The sequence below is a fragment of the Kryptolebias marmoratus genome, linkage group LG3 (genome assembly GCF_001649575.2).
Source record: "Kryptolebias marmoratus isolate JLee-2015 linkage group LG3, ASM164957v2, whole genome shotgun sequence".
Taxonomy (NCBI): domain Eukaryota; kingdom Metazoa; phylum Chordata; class Actinopteri; order Cyprinodontiformes; family Rivulidae; genus Kryptolebias; species Kryptolebias marmoratus.
In genome coordinates, this window is record NC_051432.1 from 24,962,129 (window position 1) to 24,975,931 (window position 13,803).

A 13,803-nucleotide genomic window follows, 5' to 3' on the forward strand; every position below is an offset into this window, starting at 1 on the left:
CCTCCAGGCCTGGCTCCAGAGTGGGGCCCCGGTGACCCGCGTCCGGGCGAGGGAACACTGTGTTCAATATTTATGTTCATCATAAGGGGTCTTCGGGCTGCACTTCGTCTGGCCCCTCACCTAGGACCTGTCTGCCTTGGGTGACCCTACTAGGGGCATGAAGCCCCTGACAGCATAGCTCCTAGGATCATTGGGACACTCAAACCCCTCCACCACGATAAGGTGTCAGCCCAGGGAGAGAATATCTAACACAGATCATAAAACCACATTTCTGTTAAAAACTCCCATTTTAATGACATATTACCGCCAGACAATCTCCTTGTCCTTTCTTAGGAGTGGACTGTGAGGTGGATGGAAGGTCCTCGAAGAAGAAATCCATTTTGGTCCGTCTGTGTCTGCAGGACTGAATCTGCTCTGGGTCAAAAATATGTAAAAAAAAATTAAAAAGTTGATAAATAAAGCCACAAAATGACTTTGTTGTGAACTGGAGCTAAATCCTGTAAACAAACTGAACTAAAATAAGCCAAATTGGATCTTGTAATAATCCCAAAGTATTTAAAATTCTATTGAATTTCTGTATTTATTTAATTATAAATCTAATAGCATATTTTATTATAATTTAAATTCAACATTCACGATTTAACCTTGAAACTAGTTCAACTGTGTATTTTATGAAGTACCTTTCAACATGAATCCACTACTGTCATATATGATAAAAAGTACATATATCTTTGTTCATTTAATTATTAATTTTCCTGTTTATTTATCCTAAAATATAACCTTTGAATCAGTTCCTCACGGCTAACAAATGCATTAGCCTAAGCTAACACCTTCTAATTTCTTAATTTCGCTCTTTTTTGGCGTTAAATGTAGCAAAGCACAAAGTAAACCTTGTCATGTACATTACTTAATGTGTTTAAAAAATCAATGACTTCAGTAAATAAAAATAAAAATCGCAAAGTCAAACAGTCAAACATTTTTGTCTGTTTCAGAAGAAATGCAGCTAACTCTGAACTAGCTTGTGATGCTAACGTCTTGCTAGCTGAAGCTAACCCTCCTGTTAGTTTTCCAAAGATAATGAGGCTAAAACTCCTCCTTTTCGATACATTTTTACAAATGCAACTCTAATACTATATATAATATGTGTACTTGTATGTTGTTAGCTAAAAGTATTTGTTTTTTGTGTGTTTTTAGGTAAAATGTGAAGATATTGACTCACCAAGCTAGCAGCCAAGTAGCACCACACCTCCAAGTTATCCTCTGAGCTGCTGTCCTGTTTTTTTTTTAAATTATAAGTCATTATTACATTAACTTAGTATTATTTATAACCTAATTAAATTTAACTGGATTTTTAAGCATTAGAACACTTTTTTTGTTTTAGTATTTAGTTTCAGTCATAAAAAAATCATTCATTGGTGCTTTTTAAAAGATAATTTTAAACAGAAACTTATAAATCATTGTTTTATTTTATGTAATATTTTTCTGCTGTACTACAGATTACTACAGTATAATTTATATAACTGGTTATTAATGGCAGCCTGTTGGAATAGATCTGGTTAAATTGTGTTTTTATTCATTTAAAACTTTATATTTTAACTATTTGGGGTCAACTTTGTCTGTCTATTATAAATATCCCATAAACCACTGGACTGATTTTAATGAAACTTACAGGAATTAATCATTGGATGTATGTCTACTGCTCATTAACTCTTGGAGTTAGTTCAATTCAAGATGGCTACTCCAGCTAATCAACCTTAGTGCACACAAAAACGGCCAAAACTCAGCCAGTTTTACAGATATAGAGCTAAAATTTGGTGTTGTAGTAGCTGAAGGTCATGCTCAACACATACTCCGAGCACCACGCATTGCTCGATATCCTTAATATTTTAGCATTTGGAGTTAATTCTGTTTGTCTGTTAGCAAAATAAATCACGAGAAATCATTTAATAAATAAATAAATCATTTAATCACGAGACAGATTTTAATGAAACTCTCATGTTTACAACTGAGCCAATCCAATTCAAGATGGCTGCTACAACTAATTGACATCCACCAACACAAACATGTCAGTTTTACAGATACTGAGGTGAGATTGGATGTGATAGTAGCTGAGAGCGTGACGTCTCACAATGTTATATGAGATATAACGTAAGATGGTATAAGTTTATTGCTGTGGCATGAAAGGTGGCGGGCGATATGCATTCCTTCAAGGAATGAAAGGTTTTTAATTGAATGATGAATGAGTGAATCAGGGAAAGAGGAGCTTTTTAAAGTCCAGCTGATGTCTGGAATCAGAGTCCAACAGAAAGCAGGACAGGGGAAGTGAAAGTCTCTGGTAAATTAGGTTAAAGTTTTGTAATCCTCAGTTCGAGGACGAAGCAGGAATATAAAATAAAACAATGCGTTCTCCGGGAGCAGAGACTCCAGCGGGTTACTGACTGATTCTCAGACTGTGGACAAAAGAAGAATCGATTGTAGCGCCTGTTTACAGATGTTGTGTATTTCTGTACCTTGGACATTGAGCTGCTAGCTGGGAGACTCGGTCCACGTTTTTTATCGTCGAGGTGTGTGTGTGTGTGTGGGGGGGTATAGTATACGTTTATAGACAGGAAGAGTTGAATCCAAATAGTTAATTTGATCTGTTAGCGCTTCAAACTTGTGTTGACGATCCGTCTCAGCTACTAAAACGCCAAATCCTACAGTTACAGCCATTTTTGTGTGTGTTTTGGCCACTTTAAACTGGGTTGACCCCTAAATTGTACATCCGATGATCACTTTCTTAAAAGCTTCCTTAAAATATGCCCAGTGGTTCGTGACATGCTTTGGTAACACACACAGGCACGGGCGGAAACATTATCTCTCTGCCTTCGCCTTTTGGCGGCGGGCATTAATAACACAATTCCCCTTTGGGGATTATCCAAGGGTTATTCAATTATGGTTAATTCAATTATGTAAGCTACTGCTGTTCCTGAGCTCAGCTGCCTCCAAATCATACAGTCAAGGACTTTAATGACCCAGCAGTTTGTTTGTTTTTTGCACTGCTTTTCATTACATTTAAATCTATTTACATCATCATTCGTTTTCAGTTTAATTCAAAGACACGAGGAAGCTTCCATGTGAGCATTAAGGTGGAGGCAACACACATGAGATTGCCGTGGATTAAAAAGTTCTCCTACTACCCTGCAGGCTGGGAGAGGATTGGGATGAGGTGCTGATTGATCTCTGGTGCGGTTGGACATAATCCGTTCCTTCCTTCCTCTCTCTGTCTCTCTGTCCTCTGTCCACAGTCTGGATTATGTCAGCGCAGAGGTAACAGCGTAACAGAAGACTGCTGGAAATGTCACAGCGCCTCTTGGAGATTGGTTTAGAAGATAAAACCGCGGTTCAGTTTGAGAAAGGAAGATGTCTGTTAGAGAAATGAGACTTCCTTGAAAGGTGGGTGGATTTATGTATTTATTATTCGAAATATTCTAACTTTTAAAACATAAACTTGCAAATACTGTTTCCGTTTTAGGAAGAAACAGCTCCTCAAACTGGTCGTCGTTTTCCTCTGAATGCATTGGGGCAATCGCTCGTCAGCGGAGGACGAGGAAGCTCCTGCTCTGGAAACATGGACAGCTTCAACGACACGGATGCTGAGGCGCAGTCGTTCCAGTTTCTGGTGCAGAACGTGGAGCCTCTGTACAAGCAGTACAAGCCCCCGCCCAGAGACCTCATCCAATTACCCAAATCAGTTCTGTACCTCCTCATGGCTGCCCTGGTCGTGGTTGCCGTGGCGTACGCTATCGTCGGTCATCTCATTAAAGATCTCATGCTGGATATAACAGGTACTGGAGTCAGTCACAAGCCGCACACCATAATTCTTCTTGACCTGAGCGCGAGCTAATGAGGCATTTAGCTTTGTGCCGTCTGTGCTCAAACATTAAAATGGTAGGGCTGACTTTAGTTTGGGTTTGAGGTATTTAAAGATTAGTTTTTAGGATCGAATCAGAGTTTTAATGAGGACAGAAAATCCAAATCTCTCACTACAGTCTCCAGATGAAATCCTGGCTGTGGCTTTTATGTAGTAAGCATATTTAAACCTGTTAAATATCTAAAGAAAAGTTGGTGCGTGGTTTGTCGTGTGGCTCTGCGTTGGCCTCGTGTCGGCTGATTTATCCAGGATGTGCCGTGCCACTCACCTGATTTCACCTCGGATAAACTCCACAAACAGGCTCAAATGGACGACTAATCAGTAAATATATTCAGGTGAATTCAGCTCCTTTCACAGTCAAGCCTTTGGTTGTCCTGTCCTGAACTGAGATCGCTTTCTGTACAACATCATACCATCTTTCAGAGGATTGTTAAAGGGATAGTTTGGCTTTTTTTTTTTTCAAATAAGAAACTCTGATGGAGGGGTCAAGCTAATGGCTAGCCAAACTGGTTTCTGTTTTTAGTCATCTAAAATAAGGTCTGAAATCTCAAAGCCAAATCCAGCCAAATCAACTATTAGCTTCTTTATGAGAATTTCTCCCTGATACTAAAAACTGAGCTTGTTCTAACTGTGGTCTACTGCAGGTAAGATGCTGACTACTAATAACTTCTTCACATAAACCCACTTTTTAATTTTTAACTAAATGAAGAGGTCTAATAGAAGACTGAGGTGGGTGTGCTATAACAGTTTGTGCATATAATTAATGAGTGTAGTCTTTGTGACCTTAGCTAATAAGTTATGTCTGTTCAGTATTTGTTTTTTCTGTTAAAAGTTTAAATTTATTAATAATTTTTGCTTTTAATATGACAGAGGCTGGTGAAGTACGTACTCTAATCCTCTCATTATAACAGATCCTACAGCAGAGTTGAAATAAACTGAATCTGGGATTGTTTTTCTGGATGAAATTAAAATAAAAGACGGAGGAAAACTAGAAAAAACTGCATTTTCACAGAACATGACAGCTGAAAATTGCTGAAGAAGCCGAAACTGAGATGTTCAAACGAAAACAAGGAGAAGAGAAGGTAAAGGACATAAAATGTGCAAAATAGAGGCTGAAATGAGCAGAGAACAAGCTAAAAGTAAAACCAGCAGAACGGTAGCTCAAATGACCAAAACAGAAGCTAAAGATAAATTTAGCAACGTAGATAGAAAAACAAAAAATTAGCTAAACTAAAAGCAGCAAAATGATAGCTAAAAAAACTGGATCTAAAAGTATAAAACATAAACAGAGCAACTTTACTAAAGTTTATTTCAGAGATGATGAGATAAAAATACATTTTTAATTGAACTGTAAAGTTAAAAAAGCAGAAAAAAAGTTAAAATCAACAAAAAAGTAGCTAAAAACTAAATTAACAGGATTTATGGAACATAAGACGACATTAAAAGAGCAAATCTGGAAGAGATCTCAGTGTTTCTATGTGGAATTTAATTTTAAATAAAGTTAAATATTTTAAAAAGCACAAATGTTACAAAAACCAAAAGTCGTATCACATTAATCCAGTCGAGCTGAAGGTTTTGATAATGGTTAAAATAAGAAGGAGAAGGAGAAGCTCTACTGAAGGATCAGTTTTGGGACCGTTCTTTTATCCGTCCTCCTTTCTTCCCCCCCGCAGACTGTCTGCTGGGCCCGGCTGAAGACGAGCTGAAAAAGGACGCCGAGATGGAGGGAGTCAACCCCCTCCACATGCCACCAGCTCTGACTCTCTCCCACCCCAACGCCTTCCACGTGTGGGACCAGGACGACATCATCATCCCCATGACGCCCCCACACGAGAGCCCGCTGGGCAGCCCGCTGATGTCTGTCATCCCGTACATACCTTCGTTCTTCCCCACCTCCCTCAGCATGGTCAGCCCTCCCCACAGCCAGCCACTCCCGAAGGAGAGCGTCGCCTGAGGCACCGGGGGAAGGACTTCACTTCATTCGTTGCTCCTCTCCATCAAACTGAAGACATGCAAACAGTGACTGAATCAGTTTGTAACCGTGGATCCACGTCCTTTGGAACAACTGACATCCAGTATAAGGAAACAACCGATAAACGTTTTCAGGACTCGAACTTGAGCGGCGCTTGGGATAATCGGCTTGACTGCCTTCATTTGTTGTTTTCCAGGTGGATTTGTGCCAAGGCAGAGCGGTGATCTTTCTTCTGCCAAACCCAGCTTTCAAATCAGTCGAACTGACGCTTTTATTTGGATGTAGGACTTTTATCTGACTCACCGAACATCAAATGAGTCTGAAAAGCTTGTGACAGCATACACTATATTGCCAAAAGTACACTTCAGACGCATATGAACTGGAGTGACATCCCGTTATTAATCCATAGGGTTTATTATGATGTTGGCCCACTCTGCTTCTATAACAGCTTCAGCTCTTCTGGTTCCACAGGTTTAGGAGAGATTATGGGAATTTTGGACCATTCTTCCAGAAGCGTATTTGTTAGACTCTGATGTTGGACAGAAGGCCTGTCTCTCAGTCTCTGCTCTAATCATCCCAAAGATGTTTTATCAGGTTGAGGTCAGGACTCTGAGCAGGCCAGTCAGGTTCTTCCACATCCACGTCTTTATGGACCTTGCTTTGTGCTCTGGTGTGCAGCCATGTTGGAACAGGAAGGGGTCGTCCCCAAACTGTTCCCACAGAGCTGGGAGCGTGACGTTGTCCAGAATGTCTGAAACTAAGCCCGACTGAGTCGAGCCCAGCTCCTGAGAAACAACCCCACACCATGATTCTCCCTCCACCAAACTTTACTCTTGGTTCAATGCAGTCAGACAAGAACCGTTCTCCTGGCAGCAGCCGAACCCAGACTCGTCTCTCCAGAGGACACGTCTCCACTGCTTTAGAGTCCAGTGGCGGCGTGCTTTCCACCGCAGCATCCAACGCTTTGCCCTTGGTGATGTGAGGCTTGGATGCAGCTGTTGCCATGGAAACCCATTCCATGAAACTCTCCGCTCTTTGTTCCTGAGCTGATCTGAAGGCCACATGAAGTCTGGAGGTCTGCAGCTGTTGACTCTGCAGAACGTTGGTGACCTCTGAGCACCATGAGCTTCAGCATTCGCTAAACCCGCTCTGTGATTTTACCTGATCTACCACTTCGTGGCCGAGTTGCTGTCATTCCCAATCGCTTCCACTTTGTTATAAAACCACTGACACCTGACTGTGGAATATTTAGTAGAGGGGGACATTGAGACTGGACTTGTTGCTCAGGTGGCTACTGAGCTCCTGAGAGTGACCCATTCTTTCACAAATGGTTGTAGAAGCAGTCTGCACGTCTACATGCTTGATTTTATACACCTGTGGCCACGGAAGTGATTGAAGCACCTGAATTTAATGATTTGGATGGGTCAGGGAATACGTTTGGGAATATATGGTGTAAACTTAAATTAATGCTCATGTACAAATTACATGAAAAAGTTGGGGCATTGTGTAAAATGTAAACAAAAAGGAAATGCAATGATTTGCACATCTCTTAAATCCATATATTATTCACAATGGAACATAATAAACTTAACTGTTTAAACTAAAAAAATGTACAAATTTTAGGAAAAAATAAGACAATTTTGAATTTTACGGTAGCAACACACCTTTAAAAATGTTGGTACAAAATCATGTTTACTGCTGTGAAGCATCTCCTCTTCTTCTCCCATCAGTCTGTAAACATCTAGAACCCGAGGAGAGCAGCTGCTGGAGGTTTTATAGGGAATGTTGTCCCATTCTGTCTGTAGAGGATTCCCACTGTTCAACAGTCCTGAGTTGTCTCTGATTGATGGGAGCAGATGTTCTATAGCTTGTATAAACTGTTCGTTAGAGGCACTAATGCACCCCCATACCATCAGAGAGGCAGGCTGGATGGTTTGGACCCGTCAGATCTCAGAACAGTTCTCCTCTTTGGTCCAGAGGAGACACATCTGTTCACATCTGGCTTCTTCTTTGCCTGATAGAGCTTTAAGCAGCATTTGTGGACGGCACGGTGAACTGTGTTTACAGATGATGATCTGTGGAAGTGTTCCGAGCAGAACAGAACCAGAACCTGGTCACCAACATCCAGCCTTGACCTTTGACCTCAGAGGTTTCTACAGATTGGTGAACCTCTGTCCATCTTTACTTCAGACAGATTTAGTTTGTCTAAAATGCTGTTTTTATACCCAGTCCTCTTACTGACCTGTTGCCAGTTAACATAATTAGTTGTAAAAAGCTCCTCCAGTTGTTTCTTATTAGAAACATTTATTTTTACAGCATTTTGTTGCTCCTGTCTCAACTTTTTTGAGACGTGCTGCCGCCATAAAATTCAAAATTATCTTATTTTTCCCCAAAAGAAAATTCTAATTTCTTAGTTTAAACATTTGATGTGTTTACTATGTTTAATTGTAAATAAAATATGTGTTTATGAGATCGTTGCATTCAGGTTTTATTTACATTTTACACAGCGTCCCAATTCCTTTCTAATTTGGGTCGTATAATTATCTCATGTTTGGTTGTTAGGAAGAATACTGACCTCAATCAGCTCTGCTGGGTTAAAATTTCATCTTAAAGCTTTTAATGAATGACTCCTTTCATGTAAAATACACATGAATATGAATCCTAAAAGAGAGCAAAGGGATGTGTTGAACTTTTACATCACGTAACTTTTGCTGACACAGTCCTATTCTGACACTAAAAATATCTCCAGTCTTTAAGAGGATCGATCTAAACTTGCAGGGATGAAGTTGATTCAATTAGTTGAGGTGACCACTTTAAGGTAACTGTGTGATAAGGACTCAAAGCACGTCTCTGTTGAAGGGGAAAATATTATAAGTGCGGTAAATGTAACAAAGTCAGTTTCTGAAGGAATTGGGAGGGTTTGGTGGCGAACAAAGGTAAACTGATTTAATTTTCCCTCAGATCATCTCCGATGTGGGATTTTATGTAATTAAACTGCAAGGATCGTTGTTGCTTGTTGGCGTTAAATAAACATCGTTATGCAACACAAAATAACAGATTTCAGGGTCCATTTTAGGCGGGATCCTGGCTGAGGTGCAAAAATCCAGAGATGCTGAAAGCACATGAAGGCAACACGCACACATTTTTACATTACAGACCCTTTAATTTGTGTTGTTCCACCAGTTTCTCATCTTCATCCCGTATTGATGAAGTCTTTTTTTTTTAAATTCTTCTCGTTTCGATGAGCTCTCATTGAGCTGACATTGCTCATCCCATCTGTGGAAACCTGAGTGCCTGAACGTTTAGTGAGGGATGGAGATTAGGGTGAGAAGATTAGGCGAACAGCCTGGCACGGGAAACAACCTTTTATTACTTTAGAGCTGCAGAATTAGATGACATCCAAATCTGGGAGGATAAACTTCAGGATCTTAGCGTCCGAGTCGGACTGACAGGGTTCAGATCGGAAGCAGAAACTGTTGAAGGAAGACGGGAGCGGGTTCGTTGAAATGCAGCAACAGCTTATTTTGCATAAAATGTTGCAAATGTGACAGTAAGGACAGGATGTGAAGCACAAGGAGGAAACAAAATATAACGAAACAAAGTTTACTCAAGACTCATCTTGAGTGCAAACACTTCCTAAAGGCAGCAGCAAACAAATATACCAATATAATCTTTGAATTTACAGCATAAATTAAAAAAAATATTTTTGATATTAAATGTGTGCAGGTGTGCATGAATGGAAGGTTTAAAAAATCTGATAAATTGTATTAATTTAGGTCATAAAAACCGAGTTATTGTCCATTCATTGAGTAAAATTACAGAAATGTGAAACGAACTACATTGTATTTATACGGTACAGGAAGAAAAACACTGTTTGACACTTCTGAGACTAAAACAAGTTAAAGAAGTTTGATTTCCTTGTGTGATCATTTTAATTAAAGTTCCTCTTTTCTCACAAAGCAAAACAAACAAAAAATGTTATTTTATTAGTTATGTTACTGCTCCTATTTATTTTTCTCCTGGAAAATTTTTTAAAAATCTTCATGGCTCCTCCTCCTTTTGGGGGAGTTTCCTACTTGTTTTCAAACCAATTATAAAACTGCGGAGCCTGTTCAGACCAATAGGATTGGACTAGTTGTAGAAGGAGAAAAATGGAGTTGTTGCAGATCCATAAATATTATATTATGTTACTTTAATAATCCGTAGGACAAATATTAGTCAAACACAAGTTTTCCGAGTCACAAACTGCACAAATTTTTACAATTTATGTTAAATTTTCTGTGAAAAAAAAAAAAAGTTGGATAAAATGTTAGTTTATATTTGTGTTTTTGTTTTTTTTGTGCACAAAGTTGTTGCCTTTTTTCCTCTCCGGTGGGTCCAGGTTGTCAGAAACCGTCCCGTCTGAAAATTAAACCAGAAAGACGGACACCTCCCACATCAACCCGCTCAGAAATGGGAGTATTTATAATCTTAACTGCTAAAAAATAAATAGATAGGTACATAGCTTTAATTTGAAGTAATATTTCCACAGCAGTACTCCAAATTAAGAAAGTTAAAATTGGGTGAGATAAATCTGAGGAATGGGGGGCACCGACCCGTCCCGCCTCATAACAACAAATGGGTAAAAAGCTGAAAATGAATCACCAAAAACCATTTTAAATTCCTTTTAAGACAGTCTAAATAGTTGAGAAACACAAAAGAACAAAACAGCAAGTTAAGTAATTCACGTTGTTTATTAGAAGGAACTACTTTGTGGAGCAAATAAAATTATTATTTTTTGTTTAGGTGGGGCTGAGGCTGGCCACCTGGCTCCATCTTGCCCTCTTTGTTCCACTTTCACTTCAAGCTTGGGTTCTCTATCAGAGGCCTGGGAGCTTCAGGGTTCTCCTCAGTATCTTAGCTGTTCCTAGGACTGGACAGAGATCTCTGAGGTTGTTCCTGGGATCTGTTGGAGCCACTCTTCCAGCACTGAGTGCTCCGATGACCACTGGTACCACTGAGGCCCTCGACTTTCCACAACTTCTCTATTTTCTCTTTCAGCTCTTGGTGTTTCTCCATCTTCTTCCTTTCCTTCCTGCTGTTACAGTCTGCTACATCTATCACCACTGCTTTCTTCTGTATCTTCTCTATCACCACAATGTCCGGTTGGTTAGCCATCACCTGTTTGTCAGTCTGGATGTGGAAGTCCCACAGGATCTTAGCCCTGCCAGTCCCCCACTTTGATTTTATATATATTTATATACTCACTATGCATGAGTGTCAGTATTGTTACCATAGACTGTCTGTAGTTGCTGCAGGAAGATTGAAGTCGTCCTGTCAGCATGATGTTAACAAGAACAGTAATTAAGCATTAAGAAATAACTGATTACTTTATGTAGGTGGCACAACAAACCCTGACTCTCACCCATCAACTACTAATAAAGGTTCTGGTCTAAAACCCCCCAAAGATCCTGAACAGGTCACAGCAAAAACAGAAAATGAGTGAAAGAGTGAGTCCACATGGGAACTAATTTTTTTATTGGTGCTAATCAGTCAAGAGGCTTTTTCGGATTAGCTGTTCTCTTCATTTTGGAACAGCCGTGAGGACAGGATTACTGCTGCGCAGATTGTACGTTTGGTGGCAGGTGGTAAAATATAAAATATGGAGCCACACGTCTCCGAACCTGGGTCAGAGGGGTCGGGGGGGTGTTGATCAATACATCGACTGAAAACTGCAGACTTGTTGGATGCAACAGTTAGAAGATGTTTGGTTTCAACCAGCTGCACAAAAACAAGCCAAACTCATTTTGTTGTTTTTATCTGACTGGTTTACTCTTATTGAAACTAAAAGCAGCAAAAACCTGATTATAGGCAACATTTATTATCAGCTGACTAGACAGAAGTGTCTGACATACAACGTGATATTAAAATAAAGCGTACTGTCATGTTTTTCCTTCAGCTTGACTCGTTTTGACCTTTGTCTGGCGCTGCTGGAGTAAAGTCAAGTTGTTCCTTTTTGTTGATGTCACCTGACTGGTGAGTCAGCGCTTATCTAAACCAAACAACTCTGAACATTTGTCTGACGGGCTGTTAATAGTATGAATGATGACTTAGCGATCACACCGCTGTTTTCCTTTTGTTCTTTTGTTTTTTTTTGCAACCAAACTACTCCTGCATACGTTGTCCTATTTTAAACATTCGCGTACCAAAATGTTCGTCTCGATCAACGACTTTTAGTGTTTATAACTTCTATTCATTTTGAATTATTTAACTTCATTTACTAAAGTTTTCTCCATAGAAACAGACTGAGATCTCTTCAGTTCATTCAACACTGCTCTTATTATGTCCTCTTATGCTCCATAAGTCCTGTTAATTTTAACTTTTGTTCTGCTTTTTTTAACTTCACAATTCAATTATAAATGTATTCTTCGACATCCCTCGGCATTCACAGAAAATGCAGTGTCTCTAGGTCTCTTTTAGTTGTTTTTTGGGCTGAAAACCAAAAAACATCAGCTAAATGAAAAGAAGGATGACGTACAATCAGCTAAATTAAAAAGTTGAGGGGAACTTGCTGATAAATGACTGTGAATGCCTTCAGGGCCTGCTGAGGGTGAAATTCTCTCTTACAGAGAAGCAGTCTTAGTTTAGATATTGTCTAATCATTAGTAAGAGACACGATACGCAGCCTGTTGGGGTTTTCTTCAGGTCTGCGGTGGATTTACGTAAGTCAGAAATAAATTAACCTCACCTGGCCTCTATCCCCAGATTACCTCAGCCAACTTCTTTAGTATTGGCTGAGATCTGTCAGTCCAGCTCTCAGTCTGATGGTGCATTACACTAACAGCCTGAAATTCATCCTAATTGGATCTGGATCCCCCTCACCTGCAGTCAGTTCCCTTATAATAGCCTTTAGTTAAGACCACAGAAAGCACAGGCTGAAAAAAACAGACAACTTTGCCATTAAACTTATATTAAAGAATGGATTTTATGTTTGTGAGAGATCAGGAAATGATCAGGGAACAGATAATAAACAGCTGGTTGTGCGTTTCTGCCTTCCTGTCAGGTTAATTGTCGTTGGTTGGCTTAGTTTATCGCGGACGCATCAGCTGCCAATCTGCTGTCGTTCTGCCTAATCCGCTGTTGGCAGGCCAGGCCATTCTGTGACGGAAAAAAAAGAGCCGTGGAAGTCGTGTCCCATCCTGCCCTTCAGCAGCAGTCAGCCCTCCTGTATGATGAGCAGAAAAGGGCTAAAAATCCACATTTAAAGACCTGATAGTCAGATTATTTCAGCTCCTTTTACAGCTGGGTGCTTAATAAAAGTTATACTGAAGTTTTCATTTCTTAAAATGCATGTTTTGCTTTGTTGTTAACCCACAAAGCTGAAATAAATAGAACGAATCATTAAAAAGCCTTGGGATATTTGGACATTGACAACTTCAGCTGAATGTTAAAACAAAATAAACATAAAAAGAAAGTGATCCGACTCTGCAGCTGCTGTTTGTGGATCTTTCTGCTTCGGATTTAATCAGCCGAGTAGCAGGGGTGACGTTTGACAAGGATCTATAGTTTGATAAACTCTGTCCTCCATCACCCGCCTTCAGCTCGAAACAAAACTCCTAACCAACCCTCCCAGACGTGATCACGTCACCACCGTTTCGTTTTTCTCTCCAGAGCTGATTTTAAACTTTTATTGTTCACTTTTAAAGCTCTTAACCATCTTACCTCACCTTATTTATCTGATCTAGTGGCTTCCCGTGAGCATGAGAGGACCTTAAGATTAACTAATACATCTTTACTGTTTGTCCCCGAGTCGAAACTCAAACCGGGCCTTTTGGGTCGCCTCACCGGGACCGTGGAACCACCTCAGGACTCCATCACTGATCTGGCCCTTTTTAAATCTAATCATTCAGGCAGGCTTTTAGTACTTCATGGCACTCTG

At 39.9% G+C, this 13,803-nt stretch overlaps 1 protein-coding gene across 1 annotated transcript in view; it reads right to left on the reverse strand.

Annotated features, from left to right (window-relative positions):
* The window catches only part of syce2 (synaptonemal complex central element protein 2), a 4,959-nt gene extending 3,691 nt beyond the window's left edge, over positions 1-1,268 (reverse strand). Inside the window, exons 1-2 of the mRNA XM_017416904.3 lie at positions 1,220-1,268; positions 305-414 (exon numbers count right to left, since the gene is read on the reverse strand). Of these exons, the coding sequence (XP_017272393.1) occupies positions 305-379 (75 nt within the window). The 5' untranslated portion in view covers positions 380-414; positions 1,220-1,268. The remainder of the gene's footprint in view (positions 1-304; positions 415-1,219) is intronic.
* Positions 1,269-13,803: the final 12,535 nt, after the last annotated feature.